We start from the raw sequence: 27,057 nt of genomic DNA, 5'->3' as shown, positions 1-27,057 counted from the left end.
GGGACTATGGAAGAAGTGTAATGTCATTGTTTTTACCAGCAAAATCATAAGAAAACAGAAACATACTTCCAGCTTCCATTTAAGGTGTCTGCTCATAGTGCATCCACATGGCTCCCACTTGAGTCTTTTTACTAGAGTTGATAGGATCCACTCATTGAGTCTCACAACCTAGTGTGCCCTGTGTGAAGACTGGGCTAGGAAGTAACAGTTGTGTGTCTTAAGGATGTGTGTGATCACACAGTATTGACATTCTGTCATCTTTGAAATCCATCTTTGAAAACTGAGTAAACTGAAACAAAGTTGGAACATTTCCTGTCGTGTAAATACTACTTTAGATTTGAGACCGGTGAGTGTCACAGTGTGGGCTTTGCACAGACCGTCTTGAAGGGAAAGAGGAAGATGGTGGGAGTGACTTTTGGAGATTAGAGCTGAAAGAAATCAACTCCCAACTTCTGCCATTCGAAGGGAGGAAAAGAAAGCTGAAAAATAAAGCGGCACACTCTTTTTCGTTTGTTTTTGAGAGCCAAATTGAATTTGTTACCAGCATAACCACACTAAAGGGGAAACACCAAAGTGAATTATCCAGTAAACAAAGTATTCCAAATGAAAGCAAGAAGGCTGTCTTAGTTGAGGTTCTATTTCTGTGAACAGATGTTATGACCATGGCAGCTCTTATAAGGAAACATTTAATTGGGCCTGGCTTCCATTTGAGAGGTTCAGTCCATTATCATCATGGTGGGAAGCAGGGCAGCATACAGGCAAACATGGTGCTGAGAGGTAGCTAAGAGTTCTACAACCTGAATGGCAGATAGCAGGAAGAGAGCAGCGGGGCCTGGCTTGTGCATCTGAAACCCCAAAGCCCACCGCTAGGGACACAACTAGCCCAAAAGGACACACTTCCCAATACTGCCACTCCCTAGGAGCCTATGGGGCCATTTTTGTTCAAACCATCACAAAGCCCAAATGAAATGAAAGATGCTGGAATGGGCTGATAGAGTAGTTAACTAAATAGATAACTATTTAGATATAGATAATTAAAACCCCATCCTCTAAGATTTAAAATATGTCAGAATTCAATACAAAGCAACATGTGAGAGTAGACCAACCTTGAATTATCTGAGAAATGTAAAACTCTAAATTTGTGTAGACATTAGTGAGTCAAGGATGCATATTACAATCCCAGGGGTAATCATTAAAATGAACCCTAAGGGCTCTTAAGGTGGAAACTAGTTTTGTGTTAATTATTTTGTAGAGAATTTTAAATCAATCCACAACTCATTATAAGAGATTTTATCTCTGGGTGTTGGCGGCAGCGGCCCACTGCCTCTAATCCCAGCACTTGGGAGGCAGAGGCAGGCAGATCTTTGTGAGTTCGAGGCCAGCCTGGTCTACAGAGTGAGTTCCAGGAAAGGCACAAAGCTACACAGAGAAACCCTGTCTCAAACTCCCCCCCCAAAAAAAAAATTATGGGACTTGAAATTATACTTATTCACTGCATTAAAAGAAAATCCAGTTTGCAATTAGAGGTGATTCATGGAACTGGAAAAGAAAAGGGAAATAAAGCAGCACGTGAGCTGCAGGAGGAAGCAGTCGCAGGACTGGAGCTGGGAAAACATGAGAAGGCATGATTAATAATACTGGTCATGCTCCTGGCAGGGTCTACAAGTTGTCTGGAGTGAGGACAGGCAGAAAATTTTAGATCCTTTATCCATGACTTGACTTCTAGCATTTCAAAATAATCTCTTCTATACTGATGACCTTTTTATGATTATGTCTTCCCTTAGGTGATTATGTAAACATTAAGCTAATTTCCTTATATAATTAGGAATCCTCTTGGATTGACTTGAATTTTAAAGAAATACTTTAAGTTACAATCTAAAGTGAGCATAAAGATTTAAAAAATAAAGCTGAAACCAGGTGTGATAGCACACACTTTTAATCCCAGCACTAAGGAGGCAAAGGCAGGTAGATCTCTTGTGAGTTTGAGGCTAGCCTAGTGTACCTAGTGAGTTCCAGGACATCCAGGGCCACAAAGTAAGACACTGTCTTAACCCCCCCCCCCCCTGCAAAATAGAAATCAACGTACCTTGAGGTTAAAGAAGCTAAGTATAGCGTTTTTATAAAACAATAACAAAAACCCTCCTCAGGCCTTTCCTGGTTGGTTTAAAATAGCCTGTTTTTCTCTGCCTCCTGCTTGTCTTTATGTGCTTTATTTTCTCAATTTATTAACATTGAACCATTATTTTATATGCTTGCTTATTATTTATTCTTCACCAGAATGCAAATTCCACTTGTTTTCAGCATTCTAGGCAATTCTTTACATACTTTAATCAAACAACATTTACTGGCTGAAAGAACAGAAAATAAATGCACATGTCCACATGGTAAAACAACCAAGTGAGAAAGGTCTCCTGGGATATGTGAATCCATCCTTTCAGTACTGAATATACACGATAAGTGTTGTGGTGGGACTATCAGAGTAGTTAGCCAGGTTTTAGTCCCGATTTCAACTTGTGTGTCTGATTCACAACAAAGGGCACGCACAGCTCTATCCTTGCCTTGCTCTTTGATGGGACAGTAAATGGTTTTTTTTTTTTTTTTTGATTACTCTCATACTCTCATCCAGTGTCTGTCCTTCCATCATGGCTTCATTTATTACACCATGCTGCAATAAGGTGATAAGATGCAATTGTGATAAGCATGCAGATGGGACGAGGACAGTTGATATGTGACAAGGACACTTGATATGTGACAAGAGACACTGGTGACCCAGAGGGAAACTAGGCTGGATTTTGTGTTTAGGCTTTGGACACACCATCCTGTGTTGGCAAATCTTTTCAAGTTGATGGGATTTTTTAAATTGGGTGGAGGTGGAATGACCCACACTAATGCAGGCAGTGCTGTTCAATGGGTTGTGGGTCCCTTTTGAATGGAAAGGAAAAAAAGGTTGCTGAGTTGAGTTCATCTCTGTGTGAATAAAATGTGACCAGCTGCTATAAGCTCCCCCTGCTATGACTTCCCTGTTACGATAAACTGTAAACCAAATAAGCCTATTGTTCCTTAAATTGTTTTTGTTGGGAATTTGGTCATAATAATGAGGAAAGTTAACTAATACAAGTAATTGGTACTTGGAATCGGATGGTTTTTAGACCTTTGAAACTGGTTTGCTGAAGGACTATGGAGAGTTTGCATCTGTGGGCCACAATGGCCTTGAAGTGCTGTAAGCAGAACTTAATGGAGCATTCTGTTGGGTTCTTGGAAGACAAGAATGTTGAGAGACATGTGGACAAAGGAGGCCTAGCTCATGAGATGTCAGAGGTGAACAAGGACTCTATCTGGAGCTGGCTTAGGGACCATTCATATAGTATTCTGGTAAAAGATTCTGGCTGTATTCTACCTATTCCCTGAGAACCTGAGACAGGCTGAATGTAATGGACCAATTTATTTGACAGGGAAGTTTCAAGATGGAATAGTGTTCACACTGTATTATGGTATTTACTCATTGGTATAATCCAAGTCTACAGTGAGAAAGAACAAAAAGTTGAACAGAAAGATAAGAAAACTGAAGTTTGAGAAGGAAATGTATGTGAATAAAGTGTCAGATTTCAGACAAAGAGAGTGTTGATAATAAAACAAAACATCTGACAGGGTGGTGCATGCCTTTAATCTCAGCACTCAGGAAGCAGAGGCAGATGAATCTCTGAATTCTGAGTTCAAGGCCAGCCTGGTCTACAAGAGCGAGTTCCAAGACAGCCAGGGTTACACAGAGAAACCCTGCCTTGAAAAAACAAAGACAAACAAAAAACCCCAACAAAACAAACCCAAAAAACCCAAAACAAAACCATCTGTAATTGTTAATGAGATTAGTGCCATGAAAGAGAAATCTGGCACTTGGCACCGGGACAGCAGGAAAGGTATTCTGAGGGCAAGACCTCACTCACAGAAGGCTTCATTTTATGAAAACTCATTTGAAAGGAGGGAGCCTAAACCAAGAATGATACTGTCAGGGTTCCCAACTCAAACAATTTCCTAGGAAAGTATTTCCCCAGAGTCAGCATACAGTGCTGCAGAACTTGGCAGCATCATCCACATGATACTGGCTTAACAGGCCTAAAAAATGCAAGACTGAGAAGGTTATGAAGTCTGCACCAAAATTCCAGAGAACCACTAAAGCCAGGCAATGTGTGTCAGGGTCGGAGTTCCCGTTAGGAGGTCCTGAAAGGTCATTGTGTGAGGCTGTGGAGGTGAAACCAAGGTTGTAGTGAAGACCCCAGTACGTTGGCATGCTAGGACTGTGGAATTTCTGCTGAAGAAGGTGCAGGCATGAAGTAGAACTGTTGGCTCAGAAGAGGAGCTATATGTACTCTAGGAGCAGAGCTGAGGGATGGGGCCATCCATGCCCCTTGGAGCCCAAATGATTTTACCAGGATCCCCAAAGGCCAGAGTGGAGCTGTAGGATTAGGTGTTTTCCCTGACGCATTTTCTGTCTCACTTCGGTCAAGTCCTTTCTTGCTGTGCCCCAGAGCTCCCTTTTGGAATGTGAATGCTTTTCTGTGCCTTTGTGTATTGTAGGAATGTAACTTTTTTTGATTTTATAGTGGCTCCCAATTAAGAGATTACCTGGAGTCTCAGCAGAAGTTTGGACTTTGGAATTTTAAACAGTGTGGCAATTGGTAAAGATTATAGGGACTTGTGAAATTAGATTGGATGCGTTTTGTGTTCTCAGATGTCCATGAGTCTGTGAGGACTAGATGTGGAAAGTTATGGCTTAAACTGCTATGTGTCAGGTTGACAGTGAGTGGGGTTATGATGGCTAATCTTGTTTATCAACTTAATAGGATTTAGAGTCTCCATGAAAACAAAGTTCTGAATTTTGTCTGAATCGAGACAAGAAAACCTGTACTACATGTGGGCAGCACCGTGTCATAGCCCAGGGTTGGACTGACTCAACAGGAGAAAGATTGTGGAGCTGCAGCGTGCCAGCCTTAGATGTTCCCTTAATTCCCAGTGTGCTCTCTAACCTACATGTGATGCCATCCGCCGTCTGAGTTTGGAGAATTAAATATGCCCATACAATTCTCAGCATGGTGCTTAGTCATAGCCAAAAATAAGAAGGTCTTTGCTTCCACGTTAGAACTATCTTCAGAGAATTTAGGGACTTCGTGAAAAGGAAATTTGGAGAAAATCAGTGAGACTGTTGTTTCATCATGGGCAAAGAAGAAAGGAGCCTTGTGTTACTTTGGCAGGAGTCTGGTGATGGTAGGAGTTAGAACATATGCACATCAGATCACTCCTGACTCCTAGAGTTAAAGTTCTGACTTTGCATGAGCAAAGGCCAACAAATGGGGCCAACTTCTTGACCAAGTTCTGACTTGCTGATAGATTTAGTAACCTTTGGCTTGCCATAGTTTAGGTATTGATTCAGTGTCCTAGTTTTATTTTATTTATTTATTTTTTAATATGGAATCTTATTACATATCCCGGTTTGGCCTAGAACTACTATGTAGACCAAATTTGGGGTGATCCTCCTACCTTTGCCTTTAGGAGGCCAGGCATTTACCATCATGTCCAGGGCCTCCAAGAGTTCTCAAAAATTATACACCCTGCGTTAATTATTTTCTTGTTCCTGTGACAAAATACCTTGACACAAGCAATGTAAGGAAGAAAGGTTAATTCTGACTTGGTTCCAGAGGTCTACAGTCCATTGCGGTGGTGCAGACCCGGCAGCAGACATGGTATCAGAAGCAGAAGTCTGACTGGCCGCATTGCATCTACATTCAGGAAGCAGAGGCTATGCAATAAGACCTCCAGGCCCACCCCCAGTGACTTACTTCCTCTAAAAAACTACAGCTCTGGACGATTCCTCAACCGTCTTAAATAGTACCACCAGCTGGGGACCAAGTGTTCAAGCATGTGAGTCTATGAGGACATTTCTCATTCAACCCACAACACCCTCTATTCCAGAAAGATGCTCATCATTCTAGTCATTCTTTACATGAGTACTGATAGTATAAACTAAACGCCCATGAACACTGCTTCCCAAAAAACCCCACAGAAATGACTGGTATCCCAGGACCTCCCTTTGGTCAATGTCTCCATTCTTTGTTCCCACTGAAGATCACCCTCATATATAATTGCACCTCCTTTTGAACTTTTTAGAAACAGAATCTTTTATATCGTGCTTCTTTTACCTAAGATTATGTCTGTGAGATGTTTTTGTTGATAGTTGCATATAATTGTAATTTGTTCAGTCTCATTGATACACAGTATTACATTAAGTCTGCACTACTTATTTGTTGTTAATAGACATATCAAAGTTTTTGTATTTTTATTATGAATAATGCAGGTTTAAGCATTCTGTGTTTTTTCCATTTATGTCATTTTGCCATGTTAGACATAAATTTAAGATTCATTTATATCATTATAGAAATAGATTTTTTTCTGCCCTATTTCAGATTTTGTCTTTAAGACCATCTTACAGGGTTTAGTTTGATACTCTGATAAATGTGGATCAAATTCAGTCTCCTGTAGCCATCTTTCCCAATCTCTCGTAATTACTCTTCTACATTTAGACCATGTTATTTCGGCTTCCACATATGAGGGAGAAGATGTGATACTCATCTTTCTTTCCTGGTTTATTTCACATCACTTGGGTCCTTTCATATTACTGTAAATCACAGGATTTGGTCTTCTTTCCATTGTGTTTATATACCATCTTTTCGGTATATAAACGTGTTGGTGGGTATCCAGGTTGATTCCATATCTTACTCTATTGTGAATAGTACCTCAATAACTTAGACCTCCAGGTGTCTTTTTGGTAGGATGACTTAATTTCCTTTGGATGTGTTCTTAGGCTTGGGATAGCTGGATCGTCTTTTAGTTTTTGGTGGAATTATCACACTCTTCTTTATAGTAGCTAAACTTTATATTTCCAACAAACAGTATAACAGAATTCCTTGTTTAAAAAAAAAAAGAAGCTGTTCTAACTAGTTTATATTTCTCTAGAGGCTAATTATACTGAACATTTTGCACATATTTGTCGCCCACTTGCATTCCTTTTACGGAGTGCCTATTAAGGTGATTTGTCCACTTTTAAACTGGACACATGTCAGTCCTTATGTACCCTGGATAGTAATTCCTTTGCCAGGTGGATAGTTGGCAAATACTCTCTCTCGATTCTATAGTTTGTCATTCTGCTGATTAATTTCTTTGCTGCCTAGAAGCCTGTTAGTTTGATGTTTCATTTGTCAGGTTTTAACTTGTTTCTCATGCTTTGTGGACGTATTCATAAACACATGGACTGTGCCATCTTCAGAGTTTCAAGTCTTACATTTAGGCCTTTGGTCCATTTGGAGTTGAGTTTTGTAGTTGGTTAGCAACAGGCTCAAAGTTCACTCTGCATGTGGCTGTCCTCTTTGCCCAGAAGTGTTGGAGAAGCTGCCCTTTCTCCAGTGTGCTCTTTGGTGCCTTTGCTGAGACTCCATGGACTATAGTGCTGGTCTGTCATTGTTGCTGTGTTTCTCCGCATCTGTTTGTCTCCTGGCTCTGTGTCCATTTTTAGGTCACTGCTATGCTTTTCAGGTTACTGTGTCTGTTTAACACTTGGAGTGCTTTCCGTTTTCTCCCTATTTCTATGAAGAATGTTAAATCTTGGGTTTGTATTGAGTCATAAGAGTCGTGATTCACTGGGATAGCATGGGCATCTAAATATTGTTAAAACTTCTAGTCCTGAACACAGAAATAATTCCATTTTTATGTCTTAATATCTTTTGCCAAAGTTTTATAAATTTTCATTGTAAAGTTCTTTCACTTTTTTGGTGAAATTTATCCCAGTGTATAGATTTTTATAGTTATTATGAATGTGAATGTGACTGCTTTCTTTCTCAGCAAGCTCATGGGTGTGTAACAGTGCTACTGACTTCTGTGTGTTGATTTGGTAACATGCAGTGTTGAGTTTATCAGTTCTAATAGTCTTGTGGTGGAGCCTTCAGGTTTTTTTTTTTCTTTTTTTTTTTTTTTTTTTTAAATAGGATCACATCTGTAAACAGTTACCTGCCTTCCTCTCCTGTTGTTTACCTTTTATTTCTTTCTCATGTCTAATCTAGCTCCAACTCTGCTAGTACTGAATTGAATGAGAGTGTTGAGAGCAGACATCTCATCTTGTTCTAGATCCTAGAGGAAATGCTTGCAACTGTATGTTGGCTATGTTTGTTTGGTTTTTGGAGCTGAGGATCGAACCCAGGGCCTTGTGCTTGCTAGGCAAGCGCTCTACCACCGAGCTAAATCCCCAACCCCTGTTTTTTTTTTTTTTTTTTATCATATATAACCTTTATTATATTGAGGTATGTCCTTCAGTACCTAACTTGTTCATTTCTCAAATCATGAAAGGATATTGAATTTTATTAAATGCTTTTTCTACATCTTTTGAAATGATCATATCATCCCGATAGCCCTTCTCAAAACCTTAATACATTTATGAACTTATTTACTCATTATGTTCGTGTCTGTTTGTACATGCATGTATATGGGGGTGGTGTATGACCCTGTACATATATCAGGGGTCAAAGGACAACTGCAGGAGTGTGTTCTTTTATTCCACAGTAGAGCTTTGGGATCAAACTCAGATAGTCTCGATGGCAAGTGCCCTTACCCGATGAACTGTCTCTTCACGTATTGATTTGAAATGATCGAACTATTCTTGGATCCTTGCAAAGAACTCATAAATCACTACTGATTTTGGTATCAAGGTAATGCTGGACTCATGCACAGAGGGGGTTTTCTTCCCCTTTGGATTCTTTAGAATGGTTTGGGAAGAGTGTTAGTCCTTTATTAAAGGTTCAGTAAAATTAAATAGTGAAGCTACCTAGTCTTGTGTTCTTTTTTTTTTTTTTTTTTTTATTTTTAACTACTGATTCAATATTGTTACTTTTTATTGGCTTATTTTGTCTGTTTGTAATATTCTTACAGTTTAATTTTTGTAGATCATATGTGTTCAGAAATTGACCTCTTTATCAAGCTAGATTTTCCAGTTTGTTGGCATATACGTGGTTTGTATTAGCCTTGTAGTATTGATTGTAAGGCTTTCTTTTCACTTCTGATTTTGAGTCTTTGTGTGTGTGTGTGTGTGTGTGTGTGTGTGTGTGTGTGTGTGTGTGTAAAACTGAAGGTGTATTGATTTCATTTATCTTTTCATAAAACCAATGTTATTTATTTGTTAGTGTTTTTAAATAATACCTTATAAAATTAAAACATTTTAAAAACCAAACCCCATTTTGTTTACCTTTTGAGTCTGTTTTTCTGCTTTGTTTATTTCTGCTCTGACTTTTGTTCTTTCTCTTTCTCAGTTTGGGTTTTTCTTGCTTTTCTAGGTCCTTGAAATGACTTATGAGGCTGTTTACTTTAAATCATTTTATTTTATATGAGCACTTACTGCTATAAAATTCTTACTACCCCCTTAGTTGTCAGAAATATGTGGGGTTTTTGTGTATATTTCTTTTTTGATTGTTAACATTTGTTTTGTGGTTCCAAGACTACTGTTTGGAATCACTATGATTTTCTGGATACCACATTTGCTTACATTTATTAGGCTTTTTGTGATAATTTTTAGTTAAAGTATGATACTATGGCACTATTATAACACTTCAGTTGCAGAGTTTTTTATGTCTTACCCATTTATGCTTATGATATTCCTACTGTGTTAAACTTCATAGTATATTATAAAGTGATCTTTAAATGACCCTTTAAAGATTCAGTTCATTTTTAAGTGTGTGTGTGTGTGTGTGTGTGTGTGTGTGTGTGTGTGTGTGTCTTTCTGTCTGTCTGTCTGTCTGTCTGTCTAGGTATGTGCATGTGAGTGCCAATACCCATAAAGGCCAGAAGAGAGTGTCAGATCTTCCAACCTGGAATTACAGTTGTGTGAGTTGTGTGTGACTTGGTGTTATGTCCTGAGAACCAAACTCGGGTCCTCTGGAAGAGCAGTGCCTACTTTTAACTGTTGGGCCGAGCATCTCACCAGTTGCCTTTGGAAAGCTTATTTAGGATGCATTCTATGTACTTCAATGCACATTCACTCTTCAGTGGTAACCATGTCCTTCGTAAACAGGTTTTTTTGTTATTGGTCATTTGTCATCGTCCCCCCCCCCCCACCTCCTCGCCCCCCAGACAGGGTTTCTCTGTGTAGCTTTGGAGCCTGTCCTGGATCTCGCTCTGTAGACCAGGCTGGCCTCGAACTCACAGAGATCCACCTGGCTCTCTGCCTCCCGGGTGCTGGGATTAAAGGCGTGCACCACCACTGCCTGGCTCATAAACAGTTTTTAAATTGATTTTATCAGATGTTTTCTCTCAGTTGCTAATGATACATTTCTCAGCAAATGTATTTTAGGCACATAGTCATTTGCTGTTCAAAAAACTTTCCGAAGTACCTTCTTAATAAAGACTTTCAGAATTAAATTTAAAGAAGAATCTTTTTTTTCTAATGTATTACTTTTGATTAAAAAATATCAGATTTGGGGTTGGGGATTTAGCTCAGAGCGCTTGCCTAGCAAGCACAAGGCCCTGGGTTTGGTCCATAGCTCCAGAAAAACAAAAAATAATCAGATTTACTTGTTTAGGGTCTATACAAATGAATAAACAAATGTGATAAACCCATTAGATTGTATTTGGGAATATATAGTGTATCTTTTCACAAAGAGCTTTGTTTGCGGATGAGGAGATGGCTTAATAACAGACTGTCATACAAACATGGGGACTTGAGTTTTTTCCTTAACACCTATTTTTTGTTTTTCTGTTTGTTTTTTTTTAAATCAGTTGTTGTAGCACCTATAGACCTTGCTCTGGGGAGGTGGAGACAGGAAGATCTCTGGGGCTTGATAACAGCCACTCTGGCTACTATAGGGTCAGTGAAGGATTCTGTCCTTGCTAGATATAATATTTAAAATTATATCTTAAAATTAAATAAGAAAGTTATGGTATGAATTCATGTGGAAGTGTTCCAAACTATGATTTATTAAATTGTACAGAGTATGTGCTGGAGATTAAAAAAAAAAAAATTCGGGGTTGGGGATTTAGCTCAGTGGTAGAGCACTTGCCTAGCAAGTGCAAGGCCCTGGGTTCGGTCCTCGGCTCCAAACAAACAAACAAATTTCTGATTTAATCTGATAGTGATAATTGGAAATTAGAAAAATTACAATATTGTCCTTATGTAAAACAATTGCATATTTACACCTTTTTAATCCATCTGAGTAAAGTTCTGTACTTTATACATTAAGAAAATAGTTTGAGAACTGGAAAGCATTCAGAAAATGGCAGACTAAATTGTCAGGAGATGGGGAAAGGCTTAAAAGGTTTATATCCTCTTAGATAGGATGATCCTTGGGGGATAGAATTAAAAAGATCTGAAGAGTTGGAAGGAGAATTAGGCTTGATTTAGTGAAACCTCTTGCTTAGTGTAGGTTTTTATCTTATTTATGGTAATCCTGACAAATGGTTGAACTTCCCATTTGAATCCTCAATAATGTAGTTGAGAGTGCTTATTCATAAAATATGTTGCCTGTTTTTCTGTCTCTGCCACTTATTACTTACTGGTTGAGTGACAAACATTTATAGCCATTCTATGCCCATTTCCAGCCCCTGTGTCCTCCCTGATATTAGACGAAGACTATAAGGCATCTGACATGACTTCTTCCTGTCTAACATGGAACATTGACCAAGGATCAAGTAAATGATAAATAATGAATAACCCATGGGGGCTATATTTAAGGCATGTAGTTACTTGGAAAAATGTGGTTTTTTTTTTTTTGTTGTTGTTGTTGTTGTTTTTTTCAGTCTAGGCCAGTGTAGTGAATATGGAGGCTAGGAGAACCTTTGCAGAATGAATGGATCAGATACTTGAATTTCTTTTTTTAAATTATTATTTTATTTATTTTTATTTTTTAAAATTTTATAGTTAATTTTACATATCAGCCATGGATTCCCCTCTCCTCCCTCCTCCCTTTCCCCTCCTCCCAATCAACCCCCCCATTCCCACCTCCTCCAAGGCAAGGACTCCCCTGGGGATTCAGCTCAGCCTGGTAGATTAGGGTATTTGAATTTCTATTAAGTAATTCTTAATTCTGTTTTCTAGAACAGTGCAAAGTCATTTCCATTCCTTCTTCAGTGTGATACTCTTCACCTGGTAAAACACAGAGCTGTAAGTGATGTGATGGTGCAGGCCTCTCAGACTTGCAGTAACCAAGACACAGGGGTTGGAGGACAGGCCATCAGAAAAGAACAGAGGGCTGGGCGTGGGAGAGGCAGGTGGATTGCTACAAGTTTGAGGCCAGCCTGGTCTGCATGCATAGTGAGTTTCAGGCTAGTCAGAGCTACAGAGTGAGACTGTCAACCGCCCCGCCCCCCCCCGAAAAAAAAAACAGATAAGAAACAAAAATCATAAAAGGCATAGTTCAGGTATAGTTTGGGTGGATTTCCCTCCCCAGTGCCTCTTGGTTTTAGAAAGTATTTTGTGAATTTGGCTAGAATTTAAGAAACCAGAAGGGACTATTAATGGATATTCCAGCAAAACTGAATATTTGAAGTTAATTATTGAGTGTATATGAATGTGTATATATAAGATGTGTGTTCATGCCATAGCATGCATGTGGAGGTCAGAAGAGCCCCTGAAGGAAGTTTTAAAGTGTTCTGAATAAGTAGTATTTAAATTCAGTGGTGGCAGAAATCTGCAGAAAATAAAAATACAGCTGTTGTTCAACTTCTTAAAAGGGTCTACCCCTCTTCAACTGAATAAAAGGTCCTACCTTTCCTCAACTGAATAAAAGGTCCTACCTTTCTTCAACTTGTTGGTCAGTGGGGTCCCATAGACTCCCCCAAACAGTGCAGGCTATTGTGATTGCTCTTGGCTGCCTACCAGGAATTAGAAGGGTATTGAGTGTTGAAGTCAGTCACCACATACTTGAGAAAGAAATCAAGCTGGTACTGACCTGAAAGCTTCATCTGAATTGGCTAGCTTTTGTATTGCCAGAAGGTGTTATGCAGATTCCTGAGAGAGAAGAGCCATCAATATCTTATCTAGCTGTGAACCCTGAGAGCTACATTAATGACAATTCTGGCAAGATATGCCCACTGGTGTATAGTGGCATGCATGTTATGAAAGTAACCAACAACTTTCAGGTTGAATTTAAGGCCTGACCCACAAGATAGAACTCATACCTGGTATTGTTAACTGGGCCAAAAACACATTGCTGGGTAAACCATAGGTTCTAAAGGAGAACCTAATACTATTATGTTGCTAAATTGACATAGTATCAAACTGCCCTCTAAATACTTGCCATTATACCCATGGATTATTGCAGCTCTCAGCTCTTAGCAAAGAAGCTTCTTTTTTGCCGTAGATGACAGTTACTACAGAAACCCAAAACCAGTCACAGTACAGAGAATAAGAAACTGGAGTGCTCAAGTTTAAATGGGACATCCATATCATACTTCCTCTTCCCAAGACTCAAAGAACATCATGCCCAGAAAGGTAAAACTAGAGGTTGTGGAGGACTGCTGCAAAGCTGTGTTTTCCAGATATGACAGGGCTGCTGAACATAAAAATTCACAGTAGCTGTTTCTGTGTGTAAGATCCACACAAGATCTATCTAGCAAAAATCCAACATGAATGAGGAAACAGTCCACAAAGTCCTACTCATAGCGGAGGAACTATTGACTGCTTGGGAAGGTCAGTCAGTTTTCTTCAGGCATGCAGATTCTGATAGCTGGTCCTTGCTTCACTGAAACAGTTCTACACTTACATACTGGCAGTACTACAGGGACTAGAGAGTTAAACAAACAAACAAAAGCAGCACATGAATTGAAGATGGAGAAATGGTGTGAGGGATGTGGGTTAGGGTGGGTTTGCTCAAAAGACTTTGTATATGTTGTTGGAGAGGTGGATCAGAAGTTAACAGTGCAGACTACTCTTGTAGAGAACCTCAGTTCAATTCCTAGCACCACATCAGGTGGCTCACAACTGCCGAACTTCAACATTGTATACTTGTATGAAAGTTTCAAAAAAAAAGAAAATTAGAGGGACTTAAACAAGATGGTAGTACGTAACTCTCCTGGAAAATTCTGGCCGATGGTTCAAACTGTCAGCATGTCTGTTAGCCTTCTCTGCCTGTTGCTTCTGGATACATAACTGACCTTGGGCTCAGACCAGAGGCTTTTAAGTTCAGACTTTGAGATGGAGAAGCTGCTGAGACATTTACATGTCTACATCCAGTCACAGAGGTGTAGCTTGCTGTCTTTCCTTTTGCTAGTCATGTGTGTAGGTGTAACTTGGGACTTGTGCCTGGGATCAGCTAGCAGTGCCACTCTATCCCAAGTGGACTGTCCGTGTGGTTAGTACAATGCTTTATCATAGTGGGCACTTATTACGAAGTTGTTAGTGGGTGAGTGTTCTTATTGTACCAGAAAGCAGATGTGACCTGAATATTTGCTTTTGTAAAATGGTGCTATGGCAAGTTTGTCCATCCTGTTTTCAACTACCCTTTACAAACAAGGCATATTAAATACCACATAAAATTTATTTCAGTTATTTTATGGCTGTAGTTGTTCCCCATTGATTCTATGAAGCCTAATATAAATCTCTTTATGTGTGTATGATCAACAAGCCATTGCTCATAAAAGATGCCTAGCAAATGTTATGGATTTATTAAATTTTAAATTGATTAAATGATTGGAAATAAAACTTTGATGAATGCAAACATTCGCTTTCCATAAAGGAAAGTTATTTTCTGCTACATACATAAAAGATTTTTTTTGGTCTTGTTTGTATATTTGTTAAAAAAGGTTTCTAGGACTTTCAATTGTCCTCTAGGGGAAAGTATGACAGATTATTTATATGTAAATTATAGTTAAGCACCGAGTCACTGAAGGAATTATTAGGGAAAAGGCTAGGGTAATTCATCAAAAAGGGGGAATTCTCAATGTATTTGATTGTTTCAACTTCAGACATTTACTTAATTTATTATCTGTTTACTTAACCATTTCTAGGGAAAATGCCATTTCTTTTTCAGTGTTTCATGTGGGAAATATTCTCCATGTATAAAGATAAACAAGTCAGTTTTTCCTCAGATATAGGCAAAGCAGTCATATTCTCTTCTGAGTCAGTTCCTCATGTTTGCAGATTAACCCTGTGATAGTAAAACAAATGACTCATCTGCTTGGCCAATAGACTTCATGTTGGATACTTTGTATCACATGACCAAAATATCTGGAAAAAATAAGTAGGGAGGAATTATTTATTGGCTCCTGGTTTCAGAGGTGCCAGCCCACCATGACTGGAAAGGCAGGTTGGAACAGAGCAATTCATATTTTATCAACCAGAAAGGAAAAACAGAGACCAGAACCACTTGCAGCCTTAAAGACATGCATCCCCCTGACTACCTCCTTCTAGAGGCACACCTCTTACCCCCATCTTTCACCTGTACTGTGGTAGTATGAATCTATCAAGGCATTTATCCATTGATTAGGTCAGTGTCTTCTGTTTTAATTATCTTTGGAATGCCTTCACAGACATTCCAGAACTGTACTTTACTAACCTCTCAAATATTTATTCAATCAGCTTGTTGGACTAATCATCAGAGAGTCCATGGCCTTCTTTGATTTGGAAAAGTTACCTGTTTTCTCATTAGATAGTACTTTTAGTTACTCTGTGGAGAAAGAGAAACTGAATCTTGCCCCACTGTAGTGATAAGGGATGGCCGTCTTTGCTTTCCTTGAGGCCATAGTGGATTTGAAGATGAAGTCATACTTGTTGGGCTATGTGGGCATGTGTTTGGGTGTTATCAAATTTCCAGGGTATGTGATACACTCCTCAGGTTATTTCACTGGATAGTCCCTGAAATCACAGCTGAGCTGAATCCCCAGGGGAGTCCTTGCCCTGGAGGAGATGGGGTTGGGGGGGGTGGGAGGAGGGCGGGGAGGGGGCTGGAAGAGGGAGGACAGGGGAATCTGTGGCTGATATGTTAAATTAAATTAAATTATAAAATAAAAAAACGTTTTCCTTAAGTCCTGGAAGCATTGTGGAATGCTGATAAACTGATATTGCTTGAACATTATTTTTACTAATTAGTTTGCTTTATATGGGAGGAAAGTAACTTTCAAACACTTTAAAATGTGTTTAAAATGGTTATGAAGTTATAAAAATAAATGTCCCTCAACAAGAAAAGCAGTTCCTAAATTAGTTCATTTTATATTTGCATCACTCTATCACAAATACATAGATGGCATTGTTGAATTATGTGGTTAAAATTTTAGTTCTGAAGTAAGATACCTCTGGGTAACATGTGGTGTTGCCACTTAGCATGTAACCTTAGTTAGACAAGCTGTCCAGCTTTTCTGTGAATTAGGTTGTATTTATCCCTGGAGAATAGTAAGACTTCATAGAGTAGGTGTGGATGAACAATCTGTGAGATGACTCAAGGGTTTACCAGGGACGTAGGCTAGAAACCTGCAGATATTAATTCTTAAAGAGCCAGTAGACAGAAGGGAGACCACCTAAGAGAGAGTGGTGCTAGCCCGCCGGGAATAAGAGTACTCCCTTAGCAGAACTGTTGAACTGGACCAGTCCAGAGAGTAGCACGGCCCCGAACCAAAGGGAGTAATGAGTGGTATGTGAAGTAGCAGAGATTGGCATAGCCTGAATTTATTACAGAAATGATTTCTTTTTCTGTAATAAATACGATGGTGTTAAATAAAAGATGAGAAATAAGGAAAATATGAATTCTATTCTGTCTAAAAGATGTCCTATATTATTTTTATGAAGGGTTACAGAATTTAGCAATCCTGTCTGCAAAGATTAAAGGGACGTTTCTTTGCGTTCCTGAAGATGCTGAGATGACTAAGGCGTGGCTTCTGTGTTGAAGGAGTTCTTTTTTAAGGGGAAGAGGCAGAAGAGCCCTTCAGGCCTGTGTATCCCATGATGCTGCAGTAGGTCCTTGAGTAAACAAGCTTCAGGCACATTTAGAAAATGCATGGTAATTCTTTTCTGTTCTTATGACAGCCATGTTTCTCTTTCTCTTTTCTTTAGTTGGAGAACACCAATTGACAGGCCATAAAGTGGCAGTTAAGATCTTAAATAGACAGAAGATTCGCAGTTTAGATGTTGTTGGAAAAATAAAACGAGAGATTCAAAATCTTAAACTCTTCCGTCATCCTCATATCATCAAACTGTAAGTATTTTTTGTGTTTGAAAATATAAAAGAAATGTCCTGAAACAGTTACAACAAAATGTGATAAATGTCTTGAGTTAACCTTAGAAACAGCAGTTCTCAGGTTCACACTCAGTGTTAATTCATTTCACCTTGTTAGCTCTTCAAGCACACACTTGGTTTAGAGTTAAAGCCGGTGCTTCAGAACGGGTAGTGTTCAGTGGTGTGCAGAGCCTCGGGAGGGGGCCATTAGTACTCCTCAGAAAATCACTCAGGCGTTTGCTGTTCTGAGGTTGGTTCTTTTGTTTTGCTTTGTTTCTTGTTTTTAATTTAAAAGTAATGTCAGGCCAGGTGTGGTAGCACATTACTATGATCTCACTTGGAGGGTCATGAGTTTGAGGTCAACCTGGGCTATATAGTAAAATTGGCCCACAAATAAATAAATAGATAGATAAATAGCTATGTTAGTCAAATTGAAAGATAATTTAACTAATTTAATTAGATATGTAGAAAATCTAGACATTAAGTATGCAGTAATATTCTGTTATGATGTTTAAAGTTTTGTAGCGAATAATGTAGCATTCTAGAAACAGAAAATTATCTTTAAAGCTTGGATACAGTTTTTATGAAATAAATGTTAATTTTACTTAAGGAGTACTTGATAGCAGGGAGGAGCTGTGCTGAGCATTCTATATTTATAATTCCATATTATCATTATGACAAGTCTGTAAGATAGGCTTGCTTTATAGATAAGAAGACAGCATTCCTAACATGGAAAAACAACTAGAAAAGTAAATTCGTGGATCCATGGTTTTACCAGTTAAATTTATATATTGTTACTCAGATATGTAAAACAATCACTAGGTATGAACCCAATATGGTGCTTTGTAAACCAAATTATCTAGTGAATTTAGTAGTAGAAATTTAGAGAGTCAGTCTATATCTTAATTCAAATAAGATTGCTGCATAAAGTCTATTTAAGAATAGTGCAAAGACATTAGTATCTTTTAGATTTTTGTTTGCTAATGTTTTGAGAGCAGAATAAATTTATATTTAACCTAAAATTAGTTAGCAATTTTTGTTGTTGTTGTTGTTGTTTTTTGTTTTTTGAAACAGGATTTCTCTGTGTACCAGAGATGTCCTGGAACTCTCTGTAGACTAGGCTGGCTCCAAACTCAGACATCCACTTGCCTCTGCCTCCCAAGTGCAGAGATTAAAGGTGTGTGCCACCACTGCCCAGCTAGTAAGCAATCTTTTTAAAAATGGTTATATTGTTTAAGAATTTTACGCATGCATGTGTTTGGATCAAATCTACCCCATTCTTTCCCCACAGTCCCCTCTCCCACTTTCCTCTTACAACTTCAGAGCTCTTTTTCAACCCCCAGTTCGCAACCTTTGAATGTCAGTGTTAACAGGAGCAACTTGCTAATCTTATGGAGTTCTTTTGTTTGTTTGATGATGGTCAGCAGGATAATGGCCCTCCAAATGTGTGTCCTCACCTCAAGAACCTGAGAATGGTGTCAGTTACATTGCAAAAACAAAGTAAGGTTATAGGTCATCTTATAGTAAGAGAGGTAGTTCTGGACAGCTTGAGAGTCCATGTAAACACAGTGGTCCTCCAAAGTAGCAGACGAGGACAGAAGGGTGAGTCAAAGAGTTCTGAGTGGTTATCATGGGCAGATGTGAGCAGAACTCTGCTGGCTACCGGAGGCTTAAAAGATGGAGGAAGGAAGCCGGGTGGTGGTGACACACACCTTTAATCCCAGCACTTGAGAGGCAGAACCAGGTGGATCTCTGTGAGTTTGAGGCTAGCCTGGTCTACAGAGCGAGTTCCAGGACAGGCACCAAAACTGCATAGAGAAACCCTGTCACAAAAAAATCAAAAGAAAAACAAACTATGGGGGAAGGGACTGTTAGACAACACAGGACAGCCTCTAAAATCCAAAAATTCAAAGAAGTGGACTTTGCTCCTAGAGTCTCCAGAAGACATCTTCATTCATGTCAAGCTTACAATGCACAGAACTATAAGATAGTGCATGTGCATTGTTTTCAGCCTCCTAAATATGGAGACAATGGAGACCAACGTAACTTAGTTTTTGTCAACTGGACACAAACTAGAGTTACCTGGGGAGAGGGAACATCAAGTAAGGAATGACCTTGTCAGTTTGGCCTACAGTATGTCTGTGGGGCATTTTTCTTGATTAATGACTGGTATTCAAGGGTCTAGCCCACTGTGGGCAGTGCCAACCCTGGGAAGACAGTCTTGGGTTGTAGAAAAAGCAAGCTGAACAAGCCAGAGTGATCTAATAAGCAGTGTTCTCTATGGTCGATTCGAGTTCCTGCCTCAGGTTCCTCCTGTAAGCTCCTTAAGTTCCTTCTCTTCATGACAGACTAGGACCTGTAAGATGAAATAACCCTTTTTCTCCCCAAGTTGGCCAGTGTTTTACCACAGCAACAGAGAAGCAAGCTAGGACAAATAGCTATTTTTGACTTGTTTTCTCTCCAAGACAGGAAAGCCCTGGCTGTCCTGGAACTCACTATATGTAGACCAAGCTGGCTCAAACTTGCAGAGATCTTCCTGTCTCTGACTCCCAAGTGTTAGAACTAAAGACAGGTGCTACCATGCCCAGCTTGTGAATTCCTAACATGAGTGGTTGATATAATTATTACAGGCTTTGCAATGTTTATTTAGTTTTTAATTGTTGCATTTTTTTGTCAATTAACTATTACAAATTAAAATATTTGGTGATGGAGCCCACACAGTGCCATCTTGCCAATGTCAAGAATATGCCACTGGGTGGCATATATTTCTGACTAATACTTGGTTCGGTGTGCCACTGGGTGATACAATTGCCCTGAGACTTTCAGTTTTATAGTATGCTTTAATGCTATATGATACTTACTTGAGGTTCCTTTCATCATAACATAGAATCATGTGGCAGTATATGCAGGAAGTAATAGTGGTTGGCATTGGTGGAATGCCTAGTTTGTGATAGGCATTGGCACAAAAGCAGGCATTGGCCTCCTATGAGCTGATTCTCCTTAAGTTGACTCTGCATAGTTCTCAGTTAACCCAAACCGTTCGTATATATATTAAAGACAGTCTTGCTGTATAACCCAGGCTGGCCTAGAACTGCTGTGTAACCCAGGCTGACCTTACAATCAAACTCACAATCCTGTGTTTGCTTCCTAATGCCAAGGTTCCAGTCCTATAACACTGGCCTTTCTGCCCTCTGACTTGACTCCATGTCTGTAATGGTGTCAGTGGCATGTAAGCTAAGTCTCTGGTTTTGGCTGCTTGGTAGCTATTGTGTATGAGAAGAGAAACCTGCAATGGCCAGACCTCAAGCTTCAGCCTCACTTTCTGAATGCTAACCTGGGAAGCTCCCCTTGGGAAATGTGACCCAGTTTGTTCTGCTCTTGAAACATTGATTGTATTTGCCACTGCTCTAGTTTAATTTCTGTTGCTGTGATAAAACATGCTGACAGAAAGCAGTTTAGGGAGAAAAGGGTTTACTCCACATATAATTACAGGTTGCAGTCTATTGAGGGGAAGTCAACTCGGGAGCACAGTAGCTAGTCACATCATGTCCACAGGCAAGAGCAGAGAGACATGGAATGCACCCCTGCTGGCTGCCTGCTGCCTGTACTTAGCTAGCTCGCCCTTTTCACTCTTAAGCAGTTCAGGACCCAGCCATAAAGTGGTGCCATCCCCAGCAGGCTGAGTCTTCCTGCACCAATGAACAATATGACCACCCAGCCCCCAGCAGACATAGTCCAGTCTGATCTAGAGAATTTCTCAAGTGGGTTCTCCTCCTCAGGTGACTCTAGGTTGCAGCAATTTGATGATTAAAACTATCAACACAGTAAACATCTGTGGTTATCGTGGAGTTTAAGTCTGGTTTCTGACATAATTGATCAGTGTTGTCTTGTTCTTATTTCTATAATTTATTAACATTTCTTGCCTCCTTATGGATTAGAGTTAGTTATTCTTACCTTGTTCTAAAGTAGCTACAGAACAGCCTCAGACTTCACTAGCAAGTAATTAGCAAAGATGAATCCACTGCTTAAACCCTTGATTTTTCAGACAGGAGCTTAAGTCATTCACTCACAATGCCTCTTTAACTGTAAATCGGAACTTAAAACAAAACGAAAACAAACACAATGGGCTGGGGATTTAGCTCAGTGGTAGAGCGCTTGCCTAGCAAGCCCTGGGCCTGGGTTCAGTCCTCAGCTCAAAAAAAAACAAAACAAAACAAAACAAAACAAAACCACTCATGTTTTCTTCCTACTGAGACTTATTGACAGCCTCTAATAATGTTAGTGTTAGAGAGAGAAAGAAAGGGAGAGAGAGAGAGAGGCAGAGGGAGGATGAGAGAAAGTGTGTGTGTGTGAGAAAGTGTGTGTGTGTGTGAGAGCGTGTGTGTGTGTGAGCGTGTGTGTGTGAGCGTGTGTGTGTGTGAGCGTGTGTGTGTGTGCGTGTGTGTGCGTGTGTGTGTGTGTGTGTGTGTGTGTGTGTGTGTGAGAGAGAGAGAGAGAGAGAGAGAGAGAGAGAGAGAGAGAGAGTGTGAGTGAGTACACAGGCATGGGGGAGCAGTGGGCAGTGAGAAGTAGGCAGTAAGCCCATAATAGTTAACTGTATCATATGCAGTAGAGATGTAAGGAACCTGGAGGAGGAATATTATACACAAAATAACTAACAATACAAAAGATCTGAAGTGGAACACCCCACACTCCAGCAATCAAGGAAGCAGAATGACCTGTGGGTCGTGACCCCTTTAGGAGTCACATATTAGAAATTTACATTATGATTCATAGCAGTAGCAAAATGACAGTTATGAAGCAGTAATGAGAACAACTTTTTGGTTGGGGATCACTACAACGTGAGGAACTGTATTAAAGGGGCACAGCATTAGGAAGGTTGAGAACCACTGGTTTCTAGGGGTTTGGAGTGATAAAATCAGAGACATAAAGGGGAGCCAGACTATACAGGACATTATCAAATATTGTTAAGGACTTTAACTTCCACTCTTGAGTGAGGTGAAAAGTCACTGAAGTACATTGACCAGAGGTGAGATGTCATCTGATGTAACATACAGACTGTATTTGGGCCTGTACTGAACTAAGGAAAAAAGTTAGGAGCCAATTGCAGTAATCTGAGTGAAAGGTGATGGTGGTATGGGATACATCATCATGTGGTAGATGCTGAGGAGTATGCCTGTTCTGTCTATGCTTTAAAACATAGATTATGAAAAAAGAATAACTCCAAGTACCTGGTATGGGCAAATAAAAGAATATTGTTGCCATTGACTAAATGAGAAAGGTTACATGAAGACCAGGTTTGAGATGGAGTATTAGGAGTTAGTATCAAACAGTTGACTTTGGTTTTATGAAGCTGAAAGGAAGCATCCTAGTGAAGATGTTCTTGAATAGCTGAGTCTGGAATTCAGGGGAAAGTGGTCGATAGATAGTGTTATATAGATCGATGTGTATATATATATATATACATACATAGATATATATGTAGATATAGATGGATAGATTTCTATTACTGTGAAGAGAAATCATGACCATATATAGAATAAATATGTTATAGAGAAAACATTTAACTGGGGCTGGCTTTCAGTTCGGAGGTTTAGTCCATTATTGTCATGGCAGGAAACATGGTAACTCAAAGCCTGCCCCCAGTGACACACTTCTCCTGACAAGGCCACACCTACTCCAACAAGGCCACACTTCCTAATGAGCCTCTGGGGGCCATTTTTATTCTAACCACCACAGATAGCATACTCTAAGACTGGATAAGAATATCAAGAACCTGCGGATAGATGAACTAGTCCAGGGCACTAACTCTGTCTGGACATAAGCAGGAACCAGAAAAGGGGAATGAAATGGATATAGATATAGCTTGATCTCAACAGATTATCAACTGTTCTTACTGCTAACATTGGGTGAGGTAAAAACTGAGAACTGACTTATTAGACTTAGCAAAGTGGAGGTTACTGGTTGTTCAATCTTTGTTGTTGTTGTTGTGTTGTTTTTTGAGACAGGGTTTCTCTGAGTAGTTTTGGTGCCTGTCTTGAATCTTACTCTGGAGACTAGGCTGGCCTCGAACTCACAGGGATCTGCATGGCTCTGCCTCCTGAGTGCTGGGATTAAAGGAATGCACCACCTCCTGGCCATTAAATCTTTTATTACAATGTTAAAGGCAAAAATCTGATATAAAGAAAGATATGTGATGAAAAGAAACAATAGCTGTAGACAAGAGAAGGAAAGGAGAGTAGCAGTAACTAGATGGGAATGTACAGTCTAAAGGGGGTGTTTTAAAGATGGGTAATGTCATAAATGTTTGTGTACCACAATAAAGAATGATTAAATCAAGAAGGAACTATAGATGCAGGAGAAAGGGGGACTAATTGTAGGAGCTAAGTTCCTTAGCAGGTATGGGGACAGAATTCAGTGCATAATTGGAGGAGTTAATCTTAGAAATCTATGACCATGGAGATGTTGGCTGTGTGTAGTGGGAGTAAAGATAATTAGAAATAAGGAAGTCTAGGAACCTAGAGGCTATCTGTTAGACAGATATCATAAATAGGTGGCATCTATACCCCAAGTATAAACAATAGCAGCGAGGAAAACAATGGTTTAGAATGAGAGAGTTAGCAAAGAGATCTTTGTGTGGTATTGTGTTACAATAGTGTATGCTACAGGTTTGTGTTTTGAGGCAGGGTCTACTATGTATCCTAAGATGGCCTTGAACTTGTTAGGTAGCGATCTTGAACTTAGGATTCTGAGGAAGATTGGACTGAAAATTTCCTTTGCACCACAGTTTATTGCTAGGATGTAGCTGGAGTTTTCTCCAGTCCTACCTGACCCACAGTCAGGACAAATCTCTCTTACTCGCCAGTCCTACAGCTGCTCAGACCTAACCAAGTAAACACACTGAGACTTATATTACCTACAAATTGTATGGCCGTGGTAGGCTTTTTGTTATCTAGTTCTTACATCTTAAATTAACCCATTTCTATAAATCTATACCTTGCCACATGGCTTACCAGTATCTTACATGTTGGTACTCATGGTGGCGGCTGGCAGCGTCTCTTCTCTGCCTCAGCCTTCCACTTCCCAGAATTCTCTTCTCTTCTTGTCCCGCCTATACTTCCTGCCTGGCTACTGACCAATCAGTGTTTTATTTATTAACCAATCAGAGCAACACATTTAACATACAGAACATCCCACAGCACTAGGATGTTCAAATATTCAACTCTTAAGATTTAATTAAAGGGGCTGGAGAGATGGCTCAGTGGTTAAGAGCACTGGCTGTTCTTCCAGAGGTCCTGGGTACAATTCTCAGCAACCACATGTTGGCTCACAACTGTCTGGTAACTGTAGTGCTGTGGACTCTGAGGTCCTCTTCTGGTGTACAGCTATACATGCAGACAAAATGTCCACATACATAAAGATATAATTTAATATTCAATTAATGAATTGATGAATCTACCCTTTAAGTAGCAATGACTGCTTGTATTTCAGAGAGTCATTGTTTTTTAGCAGGAGGTTCACAGCATGAGGTAGTCTTTAAGGTAAACAAACGTGGCAATCTGATCAGTTCTCCAACTCTTTTTTGTTGTTGTTGTTGTTTTTGTTTTTTTTTTTTTTCAAGACAGGATTTCTCTATGTAGTTTTGGTGCCTGTCCTGGATCTTGCTCTAAATCAGGCTGGCCTCAAACTCAGAGAGCCACCTGGCTCTGCCTCCTGAGTGCCGGAATTAAAGGCATGCGCCACCACTTCCTTGCTTAGTTCTCCAATTCTTAAGAGTCAGGAGGAGTGGGCAAAATTAAAGGTATCCTCTTGAGGGCAAACCAACTGATTTCCTTTGGAAAAAGCAAACAAACTATGAGCAATTAGATAGATCAACCATTTGAAATGTATGGATAGTATTTGGATCTAATTCTTAAAAAAAGGAAAAGAAAGATTGTAATTAGGAAGCCCTATGATTGGATATTTGATGATACTCTTGGTTTTCTAAATGTGTGTCTTATAGTGATTTTGAATTTGGTGCATATGCATGCATATACACATGTATAATTACATTAAAAAGTCCATTAGAGAATATTTAATCTGTTTATAGAGAAAAATGAAAGCAAATTTATTGTGATTTGGTGTTCAAAAATATATGCTTTATAAAGTTAATAATCAGGACATATTTATATAATTTTCTAGACTTTTATGGAAATAATTGATTTTTTTATGTCCATGCATAAATAAGAACAACACTACCAACCCCATAAAATTTTCCAAAAGATGTAAGCATTTATTGGAGAAGAAATGTGTATGTTTTGCAAGTATTAGATATTGTATAATTCACAAGCTTTCTAGTTGTGTTAGCATCACAACTTATCTTCAGAAAACAACTGGCACCTGAAATTGAGTATTCACATGTACTGTAACCTGGCAATTCACCTCATCACTGTTTACCAAGAGGAAAATCTTATCATGTACAAAAATGTTCAAGTTGCACATAGTAGCAGAATTGTAGATACAAGCTCAGTACTCTTCTGTGGTAGAGAGAATGAGTAAATAAGCTCTGGCAAGAAAAGGCTAAACAAACAAACAAACAAACAAACAAATAAATAGATAGAGTGGACTATTATATAGCAACCATATAGCTGTAACACACAGCAATATCGACTGGTTCTCAAAGAAGTTCCCCAATATTACATAATATATACCATTTAAAATCTAAACTGTTAAGATAGATGGATGAATATGAATCACTGTTAAATAGAAGCATATAATCATGTATGTCTATATTTTGATATATCAAAACTAAAAAGAAAGCAAGACAAGGCTGCACAGTGGCTTTCTTGGGGGAGGGGAAGGGAGGCAGTGGGGGAGGTCAGCTCTCTGTGTGGTTACATGGGAGGGATTGGCAAGGCCATGCCATACTGTCTCGGTGATGGTTTTTTTTAATTACTTATTGGAATATTATTAAAAACAGCAATCAACTAAAGAAAAGACCACTCATAGACTAAAGAAAATGAGTGTCAGCAGTCCAGGATAATGATTACTACATTTTGATACAACTGAGTTAAAATTAAAAAAAAATCTTAATCTGTTATACTTGTCAATATGAATACTATTTTAAAATCTTAGTAGATATGACCACCAAAAGGGATGTGCAGATGTGTATTAATGTTGATATTTGGATTACTTCAGAAAGATTTCATTTTTCCTTGAATCGTATATGTTACTTTGTGTGTTTATTGCTTAAAAATGCTTGCAACCTTACTAACTGGATTGTCTGGATAATTGCTTTTTTCCCCCTTAATTAAAAATGTTTCTGAAAAAAATTTCCTAAAACACATTATTTTTCATTTCCATTACATTAAAAGAATATTGTTATGTTTGAATGATTAGCCATCATTATATTCCTTGTAATATTTCCATGTACTTTTTAGAAGTTACCTTTTAATAATCCAGGAATTTGCCTTTCCTGCCAACTCCCTAATGTGAAGCTGTTTTCCTAAGACTCTTCTTTTTCCAAAAATTCTTTTTCTTTGTTAATTGAAATTTTATTGGTTGAAATTTTGTCCCCCCTTTAACTTTCAGATTATTTTGGTATTGATCCAAGCATTTTTTAAAATGGTAATTTATACATTAATTTAAATATTTTGTTGTAAGTACTTTGCTAGATGCAAATTCATTAATCAAATTATCATCATTATGAAACATGTAATTACAAACTGAGAGGTATGTGTTGCAAAGCCAAGGTAAATATGTCTGTGCAAGCAAATTGCCTCTTTTACACTTGGAAGATGGCCTTTGGTGTGTGATAGCATATGCTGTGGATTTAGAGGCTTCATGA

General features: G+C 38.9%; 1 protein-coding gene across 1 annotated transcript in view; it reads left to right on the top strand.

Annotated features, from left to right (window-relative positions):
• Positions 1–27,057, top strand: part of Prkaa2 (protein kinase AMP-activated catalytic subunit alpha 2) — a 57,641-nt gene that overhangs the window by 11,588 nt on the left and 18,996 nt on the right. The window contains exon 2 of the mRNA XM_036178181.1: positions 17,069–17,210. Within this exon, the coding sequence (XP_036034074.1) occupies positions 17,069–17,210 (142 nt within the window). The remainder of the gene's footprint in view (positions 1–17,068; positions 17,211–27,057) is intronic.

This window comes from Onychomys torridus, chromosome 2 (genome assembly GCF_903995425.1).
Source record: "Onychomys torridus chromosome 2, mOncTor1.1, whole genome shotgun sequence".
Taxonomy (NCBI): domain Eukaryota; kingdom Metazoa; phylum Chordata; class Mammalia; order Rodentia; family Cricetidae; genus Onychomys; species Onychomys torridus.
Note: the sequence above shows the minus strand (reverse complement) of the source record. Positions and strands in the feature narration are given on the sequence as shown.